We start from the raw sequence: 16,908 nt of genomic DNA on the forward strand, positions 1-16,908 counted from the left end.
TCAAATTAGCATGCATTCAATAAGAAAAAGTAAATTATCTCATGTGTCCGTACATCGTCAAATATTATCACTAATACATCTCGAATAGTAGCATACATATAACATCACTAATAGCGCACGACGGGTATCGGCGCGGGCGGTGGACACCCGAAGAGAAGGAACCATCACAGGATCATAGCTCCAGTGAGATCCCTGGAGAACCTGTGCTCCAGCGCAAACAAGTAGCGACGGACGTGCGCGTCCTCCTCACTGACACGGTGACGCACCACCTCCGCGGGGTCCTCGAGCCTCTGGACCGTCACTGGCCCACATGACCACCACCAAAGAAGGTTCGGGTCAACGACAGGCTGGCTCATCACCAACTTGCGCCCCTCGGTAGGTAGCGCCTCCCAGTACCACCCCGGCGGAGCCCAGTCCCGGACATGGCCCATCTGGTGACGCAGGTGTCCTCCGCCGACTCGATGACGAGGATGCGGGATAGGCATCGTCGACGTCGATGCGCGAAAAATTGCTTTAACTAAAAAAATAACAACAAATGTGACATGTTCAACTAGTTCTATGAATTCAACTAGTTCTTATGATTAAATCTAGTCAATTAATTCTATACCTAATAAAATGAATAATGACATAAAAAAGGCCTATGCTTTGCAAGAACGTTGACTCCTTCCCGGTGCGGCAAATCCCGGGCACTCGATATGTCCTAGTTTGTAGCACAAGTCATGCCAAAATTCACGGAAAATTTCGGCATGAGCGTTCTGCAAAAACTGTGCGGATGAAGGAATCCTCAACGCCATCAATCGACGCCGCATACTAAAATTTGCCGACTTAGCAACCATCATACAAAAATACTGTGCGATGGAAAGCGCCTGGGAAACTCATGCAGCTCGCTGGGAACCACCAGCCCCAACCCAACTTCCCCTATAGGCGAAAGGGCATACCCTCGGGGCACGCCCAGTCCAACAGTCAAAAAACACAAAGCCACTATACGGCACAACACCGTTCTGGAAAGGTGGCTCGATGACCCATGCAAAATACATACAACAACAGATACCGTGGCAACCCACAGCCTTAGAGCATGTTGGATACTACGACAGGTAGCCAAGAGCGGCGAGGAAATCCTTATCAAGGATGCCCCAGAACAACACCCCCTAGAAGACGACAACCCAAGAGTATTGACAGTCTTCATGACATTCGCTTCAAATAACAAGCGCAAAAGGGCACTTCGCGAGCTCAACGAAGTCTGCCAAATCGCTGTAATAAACCCATGGAACGACACGGCTATAACATTCAACGCCGGTGACGAACCAAAGTACAGAACAACATGAGCACCAGCTGCGTTAGTCCTTGATACGTCTCCAACGTATCTATAATTTTTGATTGCTCCATGCTATATTATCTACTGTTTTGGACATTATTGGGCTTTATTATCCACTTTTATATTATTTTTGGGACTAACCTATTAACCGGAGGCCCAGCCCAGAATTGTTGTTTTTTGCCTGTTTTAGGGTTTCGAAGAAAAGGAATATCAAACGGAGTCCAAACGGAATGAAACCTTCGGGAACATGATTTTCTCATCGAATACAACTCAGGAGACTTGGACCCTATGTCAAGCCATGTAATAGGAGGCCACGAGGTAGGGGGGCGCGCCTACCCCTCAGGCGCGCCCTCCACCCTCATGGCCCCCCTGTTGCTCCACCGACGTACTTCTTCCTCCTATATACACCCACGTACCCCCAAACGATCAGAGACGGAGCCAAAACCCTAATCCACCGCCGTAACTTTCTGTATCCACAAGATCCCATCTTGGGGCCTATTCCGGAGCTCCGCCGGAGAGGGCATCGATCACGGAGGGCTTCTACATCAACACCATAGCCCCTCCGATGAAGTGTGAGTAGTTTACCTCAGACCTACGGGTCCATAGTTAGTAGCTAGATGGTTTTTTATCTCTTTTTGGATCTTAATACAATGTTCTCCCCCTCTCTTGTGGAGATCTATTCGGTGTAATCTTCTTTTTGCGGTGTGTTTGTTGAGACCGATGAATTGTCGGTTTATAATCAAGTCTATCTATGAATAATATTTGAATCTTCTCTGAATTCTTTTATGTATGATTGGTTATCTTTGCAAGTTTCTTCGAATTATCAGTTTGGTTTGGCCTACTAGATTGATCTTTCTTGCAATGGGAGAAGTGCTTAGCATTGGGTTCAATCTTGCGGTGTCCTTTCCCGGTGACAGTAAGGGCAGCAAGGCACGTATTGTATTGTTGCCATCGAGGATAACAAGATGGGGTTTTCTTCATATTGCATGAGTCTATCCCTCTACATCATGTCATCTTGCTTAAGGCGTTACTCTGTTTTTAACTTAATACTCTAGATGCATGATGGATAGCGGTCGATGAGTGGAGTAATAGTAGTAGATGCAGGCATGAGTCAGTCTACTTGTCTCGGACGTGATGCCTATATACATGATCATACCTAGATATTCTCATAACTATACTCAATTCTGTCAATTGCTCAACAGTAATTTGTTCATCCACCGTAGAATACTTATGCTCTCGAGAGAAGCCACTAATGAAACCTATGGCCCCCGGGTCTATATTTATCATATCAATCTCCTACTACTTAGTTACTTACTTTGCCATTTACTTTGCCCTTATTTTACTTTGCATCTTTATCATAAAAATACCAAAAAAATATTGTTTTATCATATCTATCAAATCTCACTCTCGTAAGTGGCCCTATAGGGATTGACAACCCCTATTTGCGTTGGTTGCGAGGATTTATTTGTTTTGTGCAGGTGCGAGGGACTCGCGCGTAGCCTCCTACTAGATTGATACCTTAGTTCTCAAAAACTGAGGGAAATACTTACGCTACGTTTCTGCATCATCCCTTCCTCTTCGGGGAAAACCAACGCAGTGCTAAAAGAGGTAGCAAGAATGATTTCTGGCGCCGTTGCCGGGGAGGTCTACGCAAAAGTCAACATACCAAGTACCCATCACATACCCTTATCTCCCGCATTACATTATTTGCCATTTGCCTCTCATTTTACTTTCCCCCAGTTCACCCTTGCCGTTTTATTTGCCCTCTCTCTCTATCCTCCCTCTATTTGCCTCTTTTTGCCCGCTTGCTTTTTGTTTGCTTGTGTGTTAGTTTGCTTGCTTGTCACGATGTCTCAAGATAATACTAAATTGTGTGACTTAACCAACACCAACAACAATGATTTTATTAGCACTACGATTGCTCCTCTTACCAATGCTGAATCTTGTGAAATTAATGCTGCTTTGCTGAATCTTGTTATGAAAGATCCGTTCTCCGACCTTCCTAGTGAAGATGCCACTACCCATCTAAATAGCTTTGTTGATTTGTGTGACATGAAAAAGAAGAAAGATGTCGATAATGATATTGTTAAATTGAAGCTATTTACTTTTTCGCTTAGAGATCGTGCTAAAGCTTGGTTTTCATCTTTGCCTAAAAATAGTATTGATTCATGGAACAAGTGCAAAGATGATTTTATCTCTAAGTATTTTCCTCCTGCTAAGATCATCTCTCTTAGAAACGATATTATGAACTTTAAGCAACTTGATCATGAACATGTTGCACAAGCTTGGGAGAGAATGAAATTAATGATACGTAATTGCCCTACTCATGGTTTAAATTTATGGATGATTATACAAAAATTTTATGCCGGATTGAATTTTGCTTCTAGAAATCTTTTAGATTCGGCCGCGAGAGGCACTTTTATGGAAATCACTTTAGGAGAAGCTACTAAACTCCTAGATAATATTATGGTTAATTATTCTCAATGGCATACTGAAAGATCTACTAATAAAAAGGTGCATGCGATAGAAGAAATTAATGTTTTGAGTGGAAAGATGGATGAACTTATGAAATTATTTGCTAATAAGAGTGTTTCTTCTGATCCTAATGATATGCCCTTGTCGACTTTTATTGAGAATAATAATGAATCTATGGATGTGAATTTTGTTGGTAGGAACAATTTTGGTAATAACGCGTATAGAGGAAATTTCAACCCTAGGCCTTATCCTAGTAACCCCTCTAATAATTATGGTAATTCCTACAACAATTCTTATGGAAATTATAATAAGATGCCCTCTGATTTTGAATCTAATATTAAAGGATTTATTACTTCGCAAAAGAATTTTAATGCTATGATTGAAGAAAAATTGCTTAAGATTGATGATTTGGCTAGGAACGTTGATGGAATTGCTCTTGATGTTGATTCTTTGAAACTTAGATCTACTAGTAAAATGCCTGTGTGTTGCCACGGGCTCTTGAAATATTTTGTAAGAGTTATATAAAGATAATGGATGTTAAATTTTACACATACATACAATATAACACAGACACAATTAATTAATAATTGAAGTCCACTTCACTTGCAATGTCCACGAACTTGGTTTTCTTGGGGGCAGACATGATTATTTCGATGAGCGTAATATCTCTAGGGATACAAACATAGTCTGTCGACATGATACAAAAATGAGCCAAATTAGTAAACAAAATGAGCCAAATTAGTTGAATACAAAAGGAAATATGACAAAGGAAAGATCAATAATAATATTGAAAAATACCTTGTACGATAACATTGAAATTGGCATCCTTTTTTTGATTTGTTATGTGATATCACCGCTTTCACATCATTATGTTGTAAAAACTCGTGAATTTTTGGCCCTTTTCAACGGCGTCGCTTCGGAACCTTTATCGATGGATTCTTTTTGTGCATCTCCAAAATCCATATCTATGTCTCCTATATTCTGAAAAATATAAAAAAATACACCTTTTTGTATTATCATGTATCACTTTCTATCTCTGATGAAATATAAATGAAATTTTCTACTGCATCATATAAATAAAAATGTATAATGTATAATAAAAATAAAAGTGAAACTATCACAACTGTTTTATTTTGTAAAAAAGAAAACCTTTTTCATATTATTAAAAAAAGATGTTGCATTTCTCTTGGGGAAAACAACCAACAATAATGTCCATATATAAATAAGTAGTCATCTAAACTTTCTTAAATCATTTTAAATTATTTATATACGCTATGGAAAATTGTCCAACAAAAGATAAAAACATGCAAGCAAACCAACATAAACCAAGTATGTTCGGTTTCTTCTCTCAATATTTTTGTGATACTCTCAATATATCTAATAAGTATAAAAATATTTATTTGTATGAACCATGTTTAATATATAATTATATATATACTTTAAATTTTTTGTGAGGTATATATATACTTTAATTATCTATATTTTGTCGTAGAGCAAACCTTGCCGATCCAAGGCCCAAATTAGCTATCCAGCACGGCCCTACCAGCCCCCAATCTAACACCTAAAAAAGGAATTCTCAGAAAACAAAAGTTTGTTTCATTCGGCACCAAACGGAACGCTGCCTTATCCCCCAGTACTCTCTCGGTCTCTCCTCTCCTCTCCACTCACTCAACCTCTCTCGCTCCCGGTCTCCCCTCCCTCCCCCCGGCGCATCCGCCGCGCGCGTCGTTGAGCTCCTGCCGCAACCGCGCGACTCCGACCATCGACCACCGCATTTGTCGCATGCATCGGCAGTTGCCGCGCGATGAAGATCGCCGCTGGTCCCGCAGCAGCCTCGGCTGGAGGAGGACGATAGGTCCATGGCGACGGACGCTCAAGTAAGAGGAGCGGCCCCAATGGTGGCGGCCTCGAGCACCGGGATAAGTGCAGACTGGGGATGCAGGAGAGGTGCAGCGCGGGGCTCGGGGCTCCGACGAGCTGCGTGCGGCGTGACGGACGACGACGGACGCAGGGACGCGTCGATCCGGGCGCTGGTGCTCAATCCGGTCCCGTTCCAGCCGGATCCGCGGCGGTGCTCATCTCCGGCGAGGTGGCCGGTGACTCGCGGGCCGACGACGACGCAAGACCACGGGAGGAGCTCATCTCATGGGGCTGGGGCGCGAGGTCCTGTTGGCTTCGGTTGCCGGTGGCTTACGCAGGGGTGGCGGGGGTCCAGCATCATGGAGGCTCTTCGAGGGCGAGGAAGCATACGGCGACGACAACTTTGAGGCCGGCGGGGGCACCGTCTTCGCGTTCGATGGTCGTAGTGAACGTCGTGGGCTCCAACGCGGCCGCCGTTGGCTCTATCCCCTACAGGTAATTCCCCCTTAATTTTACCCCTTGAAATTGCCATGATTATCCTAGGGAGAGGCACAACCTTTTTCTTTTTGAGATTCAGAGTAGTAAAGCTACTCTGCTGAAACCACAAATAAAGAGATCATAAGCGGGCGGAGGCAGTCCGGTACGTCCGCAATCCTCTCCTGGTCTTCCGAATTCCTAGCCAACGCTGCAAGCCCATCAGTAAGGGCATTGCACAATCTCCCCACGCTACTGATACTATGATCCGAGAAGTTTGTTAGTGCTTGCTTGATGTCTCTTAGCAGTCCATAGCAGGGGGAGAGGGACTGCTTCCCTGTCATCAGTTCCTTAATCCGAATTTGGCAGTCAAGTTCCAAAATCGTGGGGCCCTGTAGATCCTTGAGAGCATGCAACCCAATGAGGGCTGCTTTTGCTTCGGCCTCCTCAACACCTGCGACAGCACCTGCAGAATATTCAGAATACCTCGCAAGAACTGCACAACATTCAGATAGAAATAACAACATGCCCTCTGCTGTCCCTTGCGACGGCACCGGCAGAATATTCACCCTTTTGCTCCAAGTACGAGGCTACAAAATTTAGTTTGATTGATCCCAAGGCCGGCCCTGTCCAATGCAAGTGCTGCGTGGTGGGGCAGCGGGGCTGCTGTACCACAATTGCACCCACACCTTTTCCCGCTTCATGATCGCCACTCATTGCCGCTGATTTAAATTCTTCAGAATACCTCGCAAGAACTGCACAGATTCCATAATCGATTCTTTGCCCACACTGTGAATGCAGTCCTCACGCAGGCACAACCTTTTTTGTGGTATTCATACAGATCAGTTTGTATATACTTTGCAGATTGCTTGGAAATTTTTGTATCTATTCATGTGACTGTCATAGTGGGTTAGTTCCGATGCTTGACAGATGAATTATCTATATATTGTTCAGTCCAACAATTCAGTGTGCTCTTAGCGCTTTGATGTCTTTGGTTTAATCGCAAAGTGTGTACACTTGGTATCGGTTCTGTCAAAATGAATACATCAATAACTTGGTTGGAAAAGGAACTACAACATAGCAGTGGGCACTCAGGGAATATCAATGCACAAAAGGACACCATTGTTAACACAAAACAAAGTTCTTCTAGTACCTCAACAAAAATGCAACCGATCCTCTAGATTTCAATAGAAGGACTCTGAATTTATGTCACTCTGAAAGTCACATCTCTCCATCTCCATAAACAAATCATATCACAGGAACATACATCTAGTATGAAACTTCAGACAGGGAAATAGATTGAATTAAATTCCAATCCGGGTGGCAGCCACCTCTGAGATATCCACCCTTACAAACGACCAATCCTCTGATTTTTGTTGTTGCAAACTGCACTAAAGAGCTTTTTGAATCGCATGGTCGATCAAATGGACCTGGAAAAATATCCCAAACAATATCGATAGATTGATGTGCAGACATGAACATATTTAAAGGGCGGGGAAGATGAACCAGCAGTAGTCTTCTCTGTGATCATTTGCGTAGCCACCTTCTTGACCTCATCTTCTATGAGCATCCCATCAATGTTCATGTTCCACCTGTTAATGTGAGACACCCAAAGGAAATTTTTTATCAGTATGTTAGATTGACTTAAACTGAACATAGCTTAGTCCAAGATGTGGTCAGTAATCTCCGTCTAGACCTCTCTGAGCCGATCCTTGTTAATGCCTTCATCCGGCTCAATGTTCCTCTGCCTCGACATGTCCCGAACAGCTTGTCAGCAAACACCTTGGAGTTCTCCATGCCTTGGATCTGAGAAGCATGCCCAATAGAAAATTTAACAATTAAATGGCACTGCAAAAGTAATTAGAAAGTATAACACATTTGCACAATTACTGTATCATGAAACCTATAAAAACTCAGTTACTGGACGGGCATACAAACTGAAAATCCTACTGTTTTATATAATCTTCACATTCCATTCATCAAGCAGATAGTAGCAATCATTCTAATAAATTGAATCAAAACTTGGAGACCCCCAATTACGAAAAGCACAAGCGTTGAACAAATTGAAAGTTAAGTTGGCTGAGATGGTTGTGCCCTCCAATTGCAGTCTGATGGATCGTGGGTTCTATTACCCTTGTTCGCGACATATTTTTCTCAATCCCCACCTTTATTTTCGGCCATCAATCATTAAAAAAATCAGGAGTGCGGGCAATCAAGGGATTTGGCGGGAGTGTGGGCGATCACTGGATTAGTGGGGACATAAGCAAACAAGGAATAAAAAGGCAGTTCGAGCGGACGTACAACCAACATAGGATTCAGATTCGATGGCAAAGGATCCGTTCGGATCTATTGCAAAATTCCTGTGTTTAAATTTTTTGTGTTTTTGTATAAAAATATTTTATATATTAATATTAAACATATATAAACAAGAGTGGAACAACGAACTGTTTTTTCCACCCACACAGCCTTGCCCCCTCCTAAAAAAAGTCTTATCCCCTAAAAAGGCATGCTTATCCTCGATGCACATGACATCGGCTAGTTCCTCTCACTCTCTCCCCCTCACAGCCACTCCAGTCGATGGCGCCCCTCCCATCGACGGCGTCGCCCGACCCTTCCTCTCCCCGCCAGGGCGTTGCCCCGCCATCTCTCCTCCACGCCACAGCTCCGCCCGCACGATCCTCTCCCCGCGACGGCGTCGCCGGCCTCCTTCTCTCCCCGTCAACATCTCGCGCCGCCGTGTCGACGCCAATCCCGCGCGCCTACCGGTCTGGCATCCTGGGCAGCCAGAACCAGATGGTAGTTGCAGAAGGGCTCACGGCTCTCCGTACATGCCGGCCACGTAGCTATACCGTTCGGATGTGGGTGGGAAGACCACGGCGCCCTTGTCGTCGAGCCCTGTCTTCTACGAGTGCGGCCGTCCTGCACGCAGCGGCAAATGCACGCAGCACATCGACGGCCCTGCTGCGCGAGGTGATCTGTGCAAAAGAAAACGTCAGATTCAGTAAAGCGTGCATACATAGCTGGATACAAGCAAATACATCCCCTAAGTCGGCCCTTGTGGGCTCGCCGAGGTACGTTCGGTCGTACGATTGGGCCGGTCCGGTCAGAAAGTGCAGGGCGCACATTATTGCATTTTGGCTCGCGGGCCTGGCTTCGGCTGGGTGGCGTGTACCCAGATTGGACGCATGACGGCCGCTCTCAGGTCCTACGTCTAGCACGGGATCCCTTTTCGGATTTGGGGGGAGGACTGCGGCGAGCCGGAGGCAGTGGGTCAGGCTCTGCTCATGGCGATTCCAGCTGCGGAGGCGCCGGCGCTCGACTCTGGGTGAGTGAAAACTCTGCTCCTTTATTTTTGTTCTTCGATGGAATCTGTAACTTACGAGCTCGCACCGCTCGCCGGTACTGCAGATCGACGTCGACTGCCAACGATTCAGCAGCGTGCTTGGGGGCTTCCGTTACGGCCGGTGGCGGCGCCGCGGCGGCCGCGTCAGGAGTAGGCTCGCCGGAATCGGTCGTCCGCCCGTTCTCTCCTGATACGCGTCGGTCGGATGAGGGTGGGGCACAGCCGGCGGCGGAGAAGGCTTTATCTGATGTTGAGTTCTCCGGGGGGGTCCTGCACCATGTTCAGCTCGGGCGGTGGCGATGTGGCTGTCGGACGCGCCCATGGCGCGGCGCTGCCCGTCGTCTCGCAGTACAATCTTTATTTGTCAATGTTCATAAATGTAAAATTAGAGAAAAAAAAATGGTTTTCCTAACTACAGGCATGCTTTCTATTTATCTTCTTTTCCTTCTGCTTATGTTGGCAGGACAAGAGGGCCGCAAGCATCAGACGAGCGGGCGGCAGTGGTTGATCGTGTGCCGGCACTTGAAGCTGCCATACGAGGGTTCGCTGACAGGGGGACTGATGTGGTTGTCAACCCGGTGCTTGGCACAATTTTCGATTCTATGCCGGAGGCATATGAATTCTACAATCTTATTCTCGTCGCTGGTTAATTTCCCTGGTTAATTTTCGTTGACAAAAGAGCTTGAATTGCTAGTAAAAATAACCACCGGAGTTGCATGATTAGGTTCTTTCTGTCCAATATTATTCTCGTCGCTGTTTCTCTGTTGGGATGGTGACATTTTTTAGTGTTCAAACATTGCAAAGGGAAAGCTATACTTCGATATAATCCAATTGTAGAAGTTTGGTGAATTTCGTGCAGCAGTCTGAATGTAGAGTGGGGGAGAGAATATATTCTGGATCAGGCTTGGCAGAAAATGGTCCTTACTCGTTTTCTTAATCATGACCCGGTGTTTGGTTACAGTAGTACGCGTGCCCCGGCATTATGTACACTGGTTATTTTTCATTGACCAAAAAAATGTACATCTTCCATGGCGCGTCCGATACCAAACATCACGTTGCTCCCACCTCCGGCCGCCTTGATGAGAAGGTTGATGCCAACGCTGGTGATGAAGAACACGTACTGGTCCTCCCACAACCAAAAGTCGCACGGGCCTCCCGTCCTGCGTCAGTTTCAAAACTGAATGATGAACAAGAAAATACAAAGCAAACAGCAGAAAACTGCAACATCTGATGGATGGGTGTACAGATAACAGACTTACCCCCTGGTTCGGGCACTTGTAAAAACGGACGCCGGGATTCCGGTCTATCCCGGAGACAAACCATCTAGTGCTCATCCCGGCACACCTCGGGCACAGGATCAATGGCAGCGGGGGCGGGGGTGTCCAGAGACGACGAGCGGAAGATGAGCTCTGGGACATCGCGGCACGGCGACGTCGACGGATCGCAGCAACTCGGGTGCTTGTGTGCGTGTTTGAAGCAAAACGATCGGTCCTGCACGCAGCGGCTGGTGCATGAGCCTTAAATACATGCAGCTGGGTGAAGTGTTTACTTTATATAGTGTTCAGTGCAACGGTAATATTGTGTCCTTTCGCCTGTACTATACATATGCAGTGCTTGCAGCAGATGAGTCAGTCCGGCTGTCAGTGCATAGTACAACGGATAAAACGAATACGAAACATTACGCTAGTTGGCGGTGCTCTATACTCGAAGTAGCACTTCCAGCTAGTCCTAATCGCGATGCTCCGCCAGCCGTGGATGCGCTGCGTGCAGCTGCCGCTGCGTGCAGCGATGGACTTCTCTGTCTTCTACCCCACTCAAACTGCGCTGAGCACAGTCGCGCTGCTGCCTCGTCGATCTCCATGGCAGGCCACCCCAGGCCGATAGGTAATGCACCAATGTAGCCAATTAATCTCTGAATTTCCAAAGTGTAGAATACTTCTTTTCATACCTTCATATTTTTGGAGAATACAATGTTGTTCTGAAGTACCACCAGGCTAGTTCAGAAAACTGGTATCAGTTATTTGCGCAATGTATTCACATATGCCTCTTCTACTGTACAATGTTCTTTTTTCTTGTGAGCTATTGATCGCAATGTTTGACTAAAATGGATTCAAGGATATACATAAGCATATGAATGCAGACATACAGATGCATTATCCGGAAAAAGAAAGATTCAGAATATTAGAGATGCCATCTGTTGAAGCTAGACATAAGTACCTGAAATACATTGGAGCCATGCTCTTCATGATATAATAGACAGCTATGTATCATCTTCCAGACACAACTAAAATTTATTTGCTAAACAAGCAGGGCATTACTCAAGTGAGCTGATGAAGTAAGAGGAATCCAGAGGCGTGGGATTTGCACTGTGTATCATTTTAAGCATGGTTGGCCGCATCGTTGGCTCCTCTTGAAAGCACATGTACTACTTGCACCAAGAGGTAATTTCCAGTTAAATTCTCTCCCTTACCTTAGTTAATAGCCTGGGTTAAAACCGTAGTTCCTGTTGTTAGCTAGATTTTTGTGTGCTAACACCATTGTGTTTAAGAACATGTTGTGATGTTCGTTCTGATTTATATATAATTTTTGTATTTCTGCAGCAAGAATTTAACAGTAGAAAAGCCGTATCAACTATATGTATGCCCCAATGCGATCAACAACAAAAAATTATGCTCGCAATTACCTGGCACGGGCACTGGAGTCACTAGATGATACCCCGCACGTTGTTGCGGGAATTTCTAACAAATAATTTGATGTTTAGAAACATGAGATAGTATGTGCCGATGATAAATAATATTCTTGGGAAAAAATATTGTTTAGAATAAGAGAGAATAGTGTTGAAAAGCTAAAATTGTGTGCACATGAATTTTAGTATGTGCGATGATAAAGAATATTCTTTGGAAAAAATATTGTTTAGAATATGATAAATGTGTTTTTTTAAATAACATTCTTGGAAAAAAATATTGTTTAGAATAAGATAAAAGTGTTGAAAAGCTTAAATTGTGTGCACGTGATTTTTTTTACTAATTATTACCTTCTTTGATAAACTTCTTCTCCTTTATTACCTTAATAGTATATCACGAAGGTTCCCCGCAAAAAAAGTATATCACCAAGGTGATACATCACCCGCAAAAAAAGACCAAGCTGATGCAAAAAAAAAAAACACCTTTAAGTAGAGACATCTCAGCCCTTGGAAAAAACCTGAAACAACGATGACAACTATTAACTATCCATTCCATAAAAACATAGCTTGCTCAGAAGAAAAAATGCGAGTTCACTAATAATCTAATTTTCTGTTAAAAGATATCACTAATAAATCACGAGGTACACTATTGAGTAAATCATGCTTCTCACCGGATCAACCTTGTGCAACATACTGCTACCATTCATGACAGTATACTCAGGTTGTTCTCATTCTTTTTGTTTGTTTTGTGTAGTGCGCAGCATTATACATGCTTTTGAATTTGATGAAGCTTAGTTCCATTCCTAGAAATAAGCATGATGAGTTATCTGCATTTACACAGATATTAATAAAATTAAATTATGATTAAAAGGTTGCCCCGAAATATTATAGTTTGTAGGGGATGAATGCATCTGGCGTAATTCAGAGCCTTCCAATCCATGTCCATGATGGCAACATAGGGCTCCAGTTTCTGGTCATGTAGCGGTGTTCTTCTCTATCGATCTGGCACTCTCGTTCTGCTTGTTCGACCCTTGCAGTAGTACCCAGTGGCGGCTGCAGAATTTTGACAGTATTGAACATAGATAAATCGGTCCAAAATTTAATGATGCACAAATTATTCACTACGAAAAAGAAGTACTCGTTATCTCTATGATGTGATTAGATAAACCGATTCACCAACAATCTGTCCAAAAATTAGGCAAAAAGATTAATTGATATTTTGACATACCTCAGCCCTAGCTGGAGCGTTCAGTCTACGATCGTTGTCGTCGGTGTGTGGCGCCTCGCCTGCTGGCTGCTGCTACGTCCTCACCGCTGCCTGCCTGACACCTATTCCTCTAGTTAATGGATACCGGTGCTCTGCTACATGTCCGCCGCCGCCCCGTCGCAGTAGCACCCAGTTGGAAGGCGCAATGATTCGTTCATGATTTGTGTGAGACGAACTGGCTTTATCCTAGTATAAACGGGCCTATTAATGATCAGTGGCGAGATAGTGGATGAAAGGAATATGGGCAGGCCCTCGTTTCGTATGCCACCTACATTTGCTGCGTGCCGCACAACGTGATAACGCACAGCATGTGTGTGTGACACAATGTGATAAAAGAAGTTGAGGTGACGTGTGTGTGACACAACTTGGTAGAAGAAGTTGAGGTGACGTGGAGGCAGAGAATTCATGTCAACCTGTGGTAGGTCCCTCTTGTAATTCGGTAACGGAGCGCTGATGTGAGTGGACTGCTGATGTGGATAGTTTGCATGTTAAGATAAATAGGATAGTGGGGGTGAATCTCTTAGGTATATAGGATTTGAAGGATGCTCAAGATTAGGAATGTCACCAAGAGGGGCTCGGCTAGAGTTATCACCAAGAGGGGATCGGCACAGATTTGTCGCCTCCATATCTTCAAGCGTCATGGTCTGTCGGCGCTTGTAACGAAATAAAATAAACCATTATTATTTCTGTGAACTGTACACATTAAATATATACTGGGCCAAAATCTAACTTTGAAGCATGCAACCAGGTTAGGCGAGATAATCTACATCTGCACTATTAGATTAGTACATTGTCATATTTTGCTTCAATGAAAAACACAGCATCAGTGATACAACTTTGTTTCACTAATTGATCAGTACATATGTTTTTCAACCATTAGGTTTTTGACCAGGTATATTTGTCTTGAATGGAAGGACAAACACAAAGAACCATTACATCAAGAAGCTATCAGGCTTGAGGGTCTCACATATTTTCACAACGCTTTCTGAAGTGTAAGTTACTAAGTTGAAATCTGTTCTCTCAGCACTATTTTATCATGTATGATATTTTTATTCTTTCTTTCCCAGAACTTATCTCTTTCCTTGTGTTGGAAATGATATTTTATATGGTTACTTGACAGTATGAGCCAGAGCTATTTCCTAGTCTGATTTCTCCTGGGTGTACTCTGCTTTCTGGTGTCTGATTTGATGACAAGAATATTGTGTCGACGGTCAGCGCCTGGATTGTAAATTGGACTTGAAAGCAAATAGCTCTCTAGGCACGTAATGCAGATTATAACCCCAAGGTAAAATCATTATCCTAATGCATTCTTCATGATGTTGGCTTTTTCCCCTTACTGGGCCTATGATGCTATATTTCCAAAAACATCCAAATTTTATCACTTTGGTAGCATCCACATGGCTTTGTGAATCCTGCTGTGTAGATGGTGGATAGCCTGGTAAAAGAGTAGAGACTTTGTACATGGGTTCTTTTGTGTACGTACCCTTCTGAATTTGTGCTCATTCGCTGAGAAATTAGAGAACAGCTTACTAAATAGTTTTTGATCGAATGGTGACTTGAGACTCTCTACCTAACTACCTTTTAGGCTTTAGCGTGACGGTAAAGGTTATTCAAACATGTAAACGGTCAACTAACAATATTCAGGTTTTTTTTGCGGGTAATAATATGAAGGGTTATACCACAGAAAAGTCATTGCACACACAACCAAAGCATGCGCGACATCCACCTAAACAAAATTTAGACATGTACATTGGACACACAACCAATTGCTGCAGGTCAAATGTGATGTGAAGACGTGACTGCAAAGTTAATGTGTATGACCGCAAGAAACAAGACTGTAATGTATATAACAATAATAATAAAACAAAATGTGAAATACAAACCATCAATGCATCCACAGACGAAAAGAAATATGAATAGCTTACTCACCCCCATCGCTGTTGGCGTCGATTTGTTTTAATTTAATTTTTGGGCTCCTTGTTTCCTGCATCCCACCGTAATTCTGTTTAGATGTATATATGCATGCACGCAGCACCAAGCATTTGCATCCATATGTTTCAGATGATGATTGTGCACATGCATACCTCGTTGGGATAAATCTGCCCGTGGTACGCCACAGCAGCTGGAGGTTGGTCCGGCTCGCAGGGCCATCCGCTTGTGCAGGTAGCAGTCATACGTCCGCCGCTGCACAACCTCATTAGCGTATTTTTTACTATCTATCATTTTTCAAAGTCAGCAAACATCTTATACTGCTAGTAGGAGTATTTGACTGACTCACTCCGGCAGGAAAGGGGTGACATCAAACTGAAGAGAATCAAGTTGTGTCTAGAACAATAAATACGTCCAGAGAAATCTAGATTTGATGAGATTAGATGAGATGTGCACGGGGGGTAGGAAGCTCACCATGCCCACGTGAGGGGGCAGGGTAGGAGGAAGCAGAGCCATGAGGGAGGGAAGGAGGGCTCGTGCGTTCGGTCGTCCAACTGTTGCTGCAGCTGCAGGTTGTGCGTCCAGATCCGGGGCAGTCATCCTGCACACAAAAGAAAAGAATCCAAGGAAGGAATCACGAGCAGGGGGAGATGATGAATCCGAGGAAGAACGTCCGCAGGTACGCACTCAACATAGCCGTCACCGGAGATCTGCGGTCGCCGGCGCGCGTCCTTGAAGGTTGAGGCGTCGTCCCAGGTAGGGTTTGGGGTGTCTCCGTCCGTCCATGGCTGCTGCTGGGCCGCGTCGGACCTCCATGGCCGACCTCCCTCGAGGACGGACGCGGATCAGGTCGACGACAGCGCGCTGATGCCGCCGTGGATCTGGGCGCTCCCTCTCCCTTCCCTTCCCTTCCCTTCCCTTGGGAGAGGAATAGAAGGTTGGGGGCGGCGGCGCAGGGGGGCGAGGAGATCGCCGGCGGCGGGGTTGGATTGGGGTGCGGCGGCGGCTGCGACTGGAGACGGGAGACGAGGTAGGGCTAGCGAGGGATTGGTTCTATCGCAACGGAAAAACCAGCGGAGGGGAGGTGGTGGACGGAACCAAAATAACCTAAAAAACCCGGACAAAAGTGATGGGATGAAAATTGACCGGCAGAGACTACCAACTGCTTCATTAGAAGTAGAGATTCCACGCATGATATCAATGAGTCTCTTAAAGCCATAAGAATTCACATTGATGAGTGCAAAGAAAGAACCGCTAGGATGTGTGTTAAGAAAAATGTCTTTATAAAAGTGTGTTCTTCTAGTTCTTATGAAAATAATGATGAAGATCTAAAAATTATTGATGTGTCCCCTATTAAATCTTTGTTTTGCAATATGAATATTGATAATGATGGGACTGAATATGATCCACCTTTACCTACAAGGCGTTCCAAGAATTCTGAATCTTTTGATCTTGATACTAAATTTGATAAAAATGGGATTGAAGAAATTAAAACCCTAGATGTTGCTAAACCCACTATTATGGATTTAAAGAAATTTAACTATGAAAATTGCTCTTTGATT

At 44.3% G+C, this 16,908-nt stretch overlaps 2 protein-coding genes across 23 annotated transcripts; one reads left to right on the forward strand and one right to left on the reverse strand.

Annotated features, from left to right (window-relative positions):
* The first annotated feature begins 5,397 nt into the window (after positions 1-5,397).
* On the forward strand, positions 5,398-15,623 carry LOC125506952. 4 transcript variants are annotated; one of them, XR_007282796.1, is made up of 4 exons: positions 5,398-6,145; positions 14,310-14,407; positions 14,538-14,702; positions 15,479-15,623. XR_007282796.1 is itself a non-coding variant. In XM_048671661.1 (4 exons), exons 2-4 carry the CDS (start codon positions 9,409-9,411, stop codon positions 9,973-9,975), a joined length of 369 nt encoding a protein of 122 aa, XP_048527618.1. In that variant the 5' UTR covers positions 5,398-6,145; positions 9,327-9,408; the 3' UTR covers positions 9,976-10,316. The 4 variants fall into 4 exon arrangements, 3 of the variants coding, with proteins under 3 accessions (XP_048527618.1, XP_048527616.1, XP_048527617.1); XM_048671661.1 differs by lacking the exons at positions 14,310-14,407; positions 14,538-14,702; positions 15,479-15,623 and adding exons at positions 9,327-9,449; positions 9,533-9,815; positions 9,931-10,316; XM_048671659.1 differs by lacking the exons at positions 14,310-14,407; positions 14,538-14,702; positions 15,479-15,623 and adding exons at positions 9,533-9,815; positions 9,931-10,316.
* On the reverse strand, positions 7,576-16,433 carry LOC125506953. Of its 19 annotated transcripts, none has more exons than XR_007282799.1 (8): positions 16,034-16,431; positions 15,502-15,947; positions 13,690-15,401; positions 13,379-13,603; positions 10,727-13,203; positions 10,393-10,627; positions 7,821-7,930; positions 7,576-7,716 (listed from the first exon to the last, which is right to left on the reverse strand). XR_007282799.1 is itself a non-coding variant. In XM_048671662.1 (4 exons), the coding sequence occupies exons 1-4, from the start codon at positions 16,160-16,162 to the stop codon at positions 15,379-15,381; spliced, it is 381 nt and encodes a 126-aa protein (XP_048527619.1). In that variant the 5' UTR covers positions 16,163-16,433; the 3' UTR covers positions 14,696-15,378. The 19 variants fall into 19 exon arrangements, 1 of the variants encoding a protein (XP_048527619.1); XR_007282808.1 differs by lacking the exons at positions 7,576-7,716; positions 7,821-7,930 and having other exon boundaries at positions 10,372-10,627; positions 10,727-10,958; positions 12,502-12,611; positions 12,822-13,203; positions 16,034-16,432; XR_007282804.1 differs by lacking the exons at positions 7,576-7,716; positions 7,821-7,930 and having other exon boundaries at positions 10,372-10,627; positions 10,727-10,958; positions 12,502-13,203; positions 16,034-16,432.
* Between the last annotated feature and the right edge of the window lie 475 nt (positions 16,434-16,908).

Source organism: Triticum urartu, chromosome 5, assembly GCF_003073215.2.
Source record: "Triticum urartu cultivar G1812 chromosome 5, Tu2.1, whole genome shotgun sequence".
In the NCBI taxonomy this organism is placed as follows: domain Eukaryota; kingdom Viridiplantae; phylum Streptophyta; class Magnoliopsida; order Poales; family Poaceae; genus Triticum; species Triticum urartu.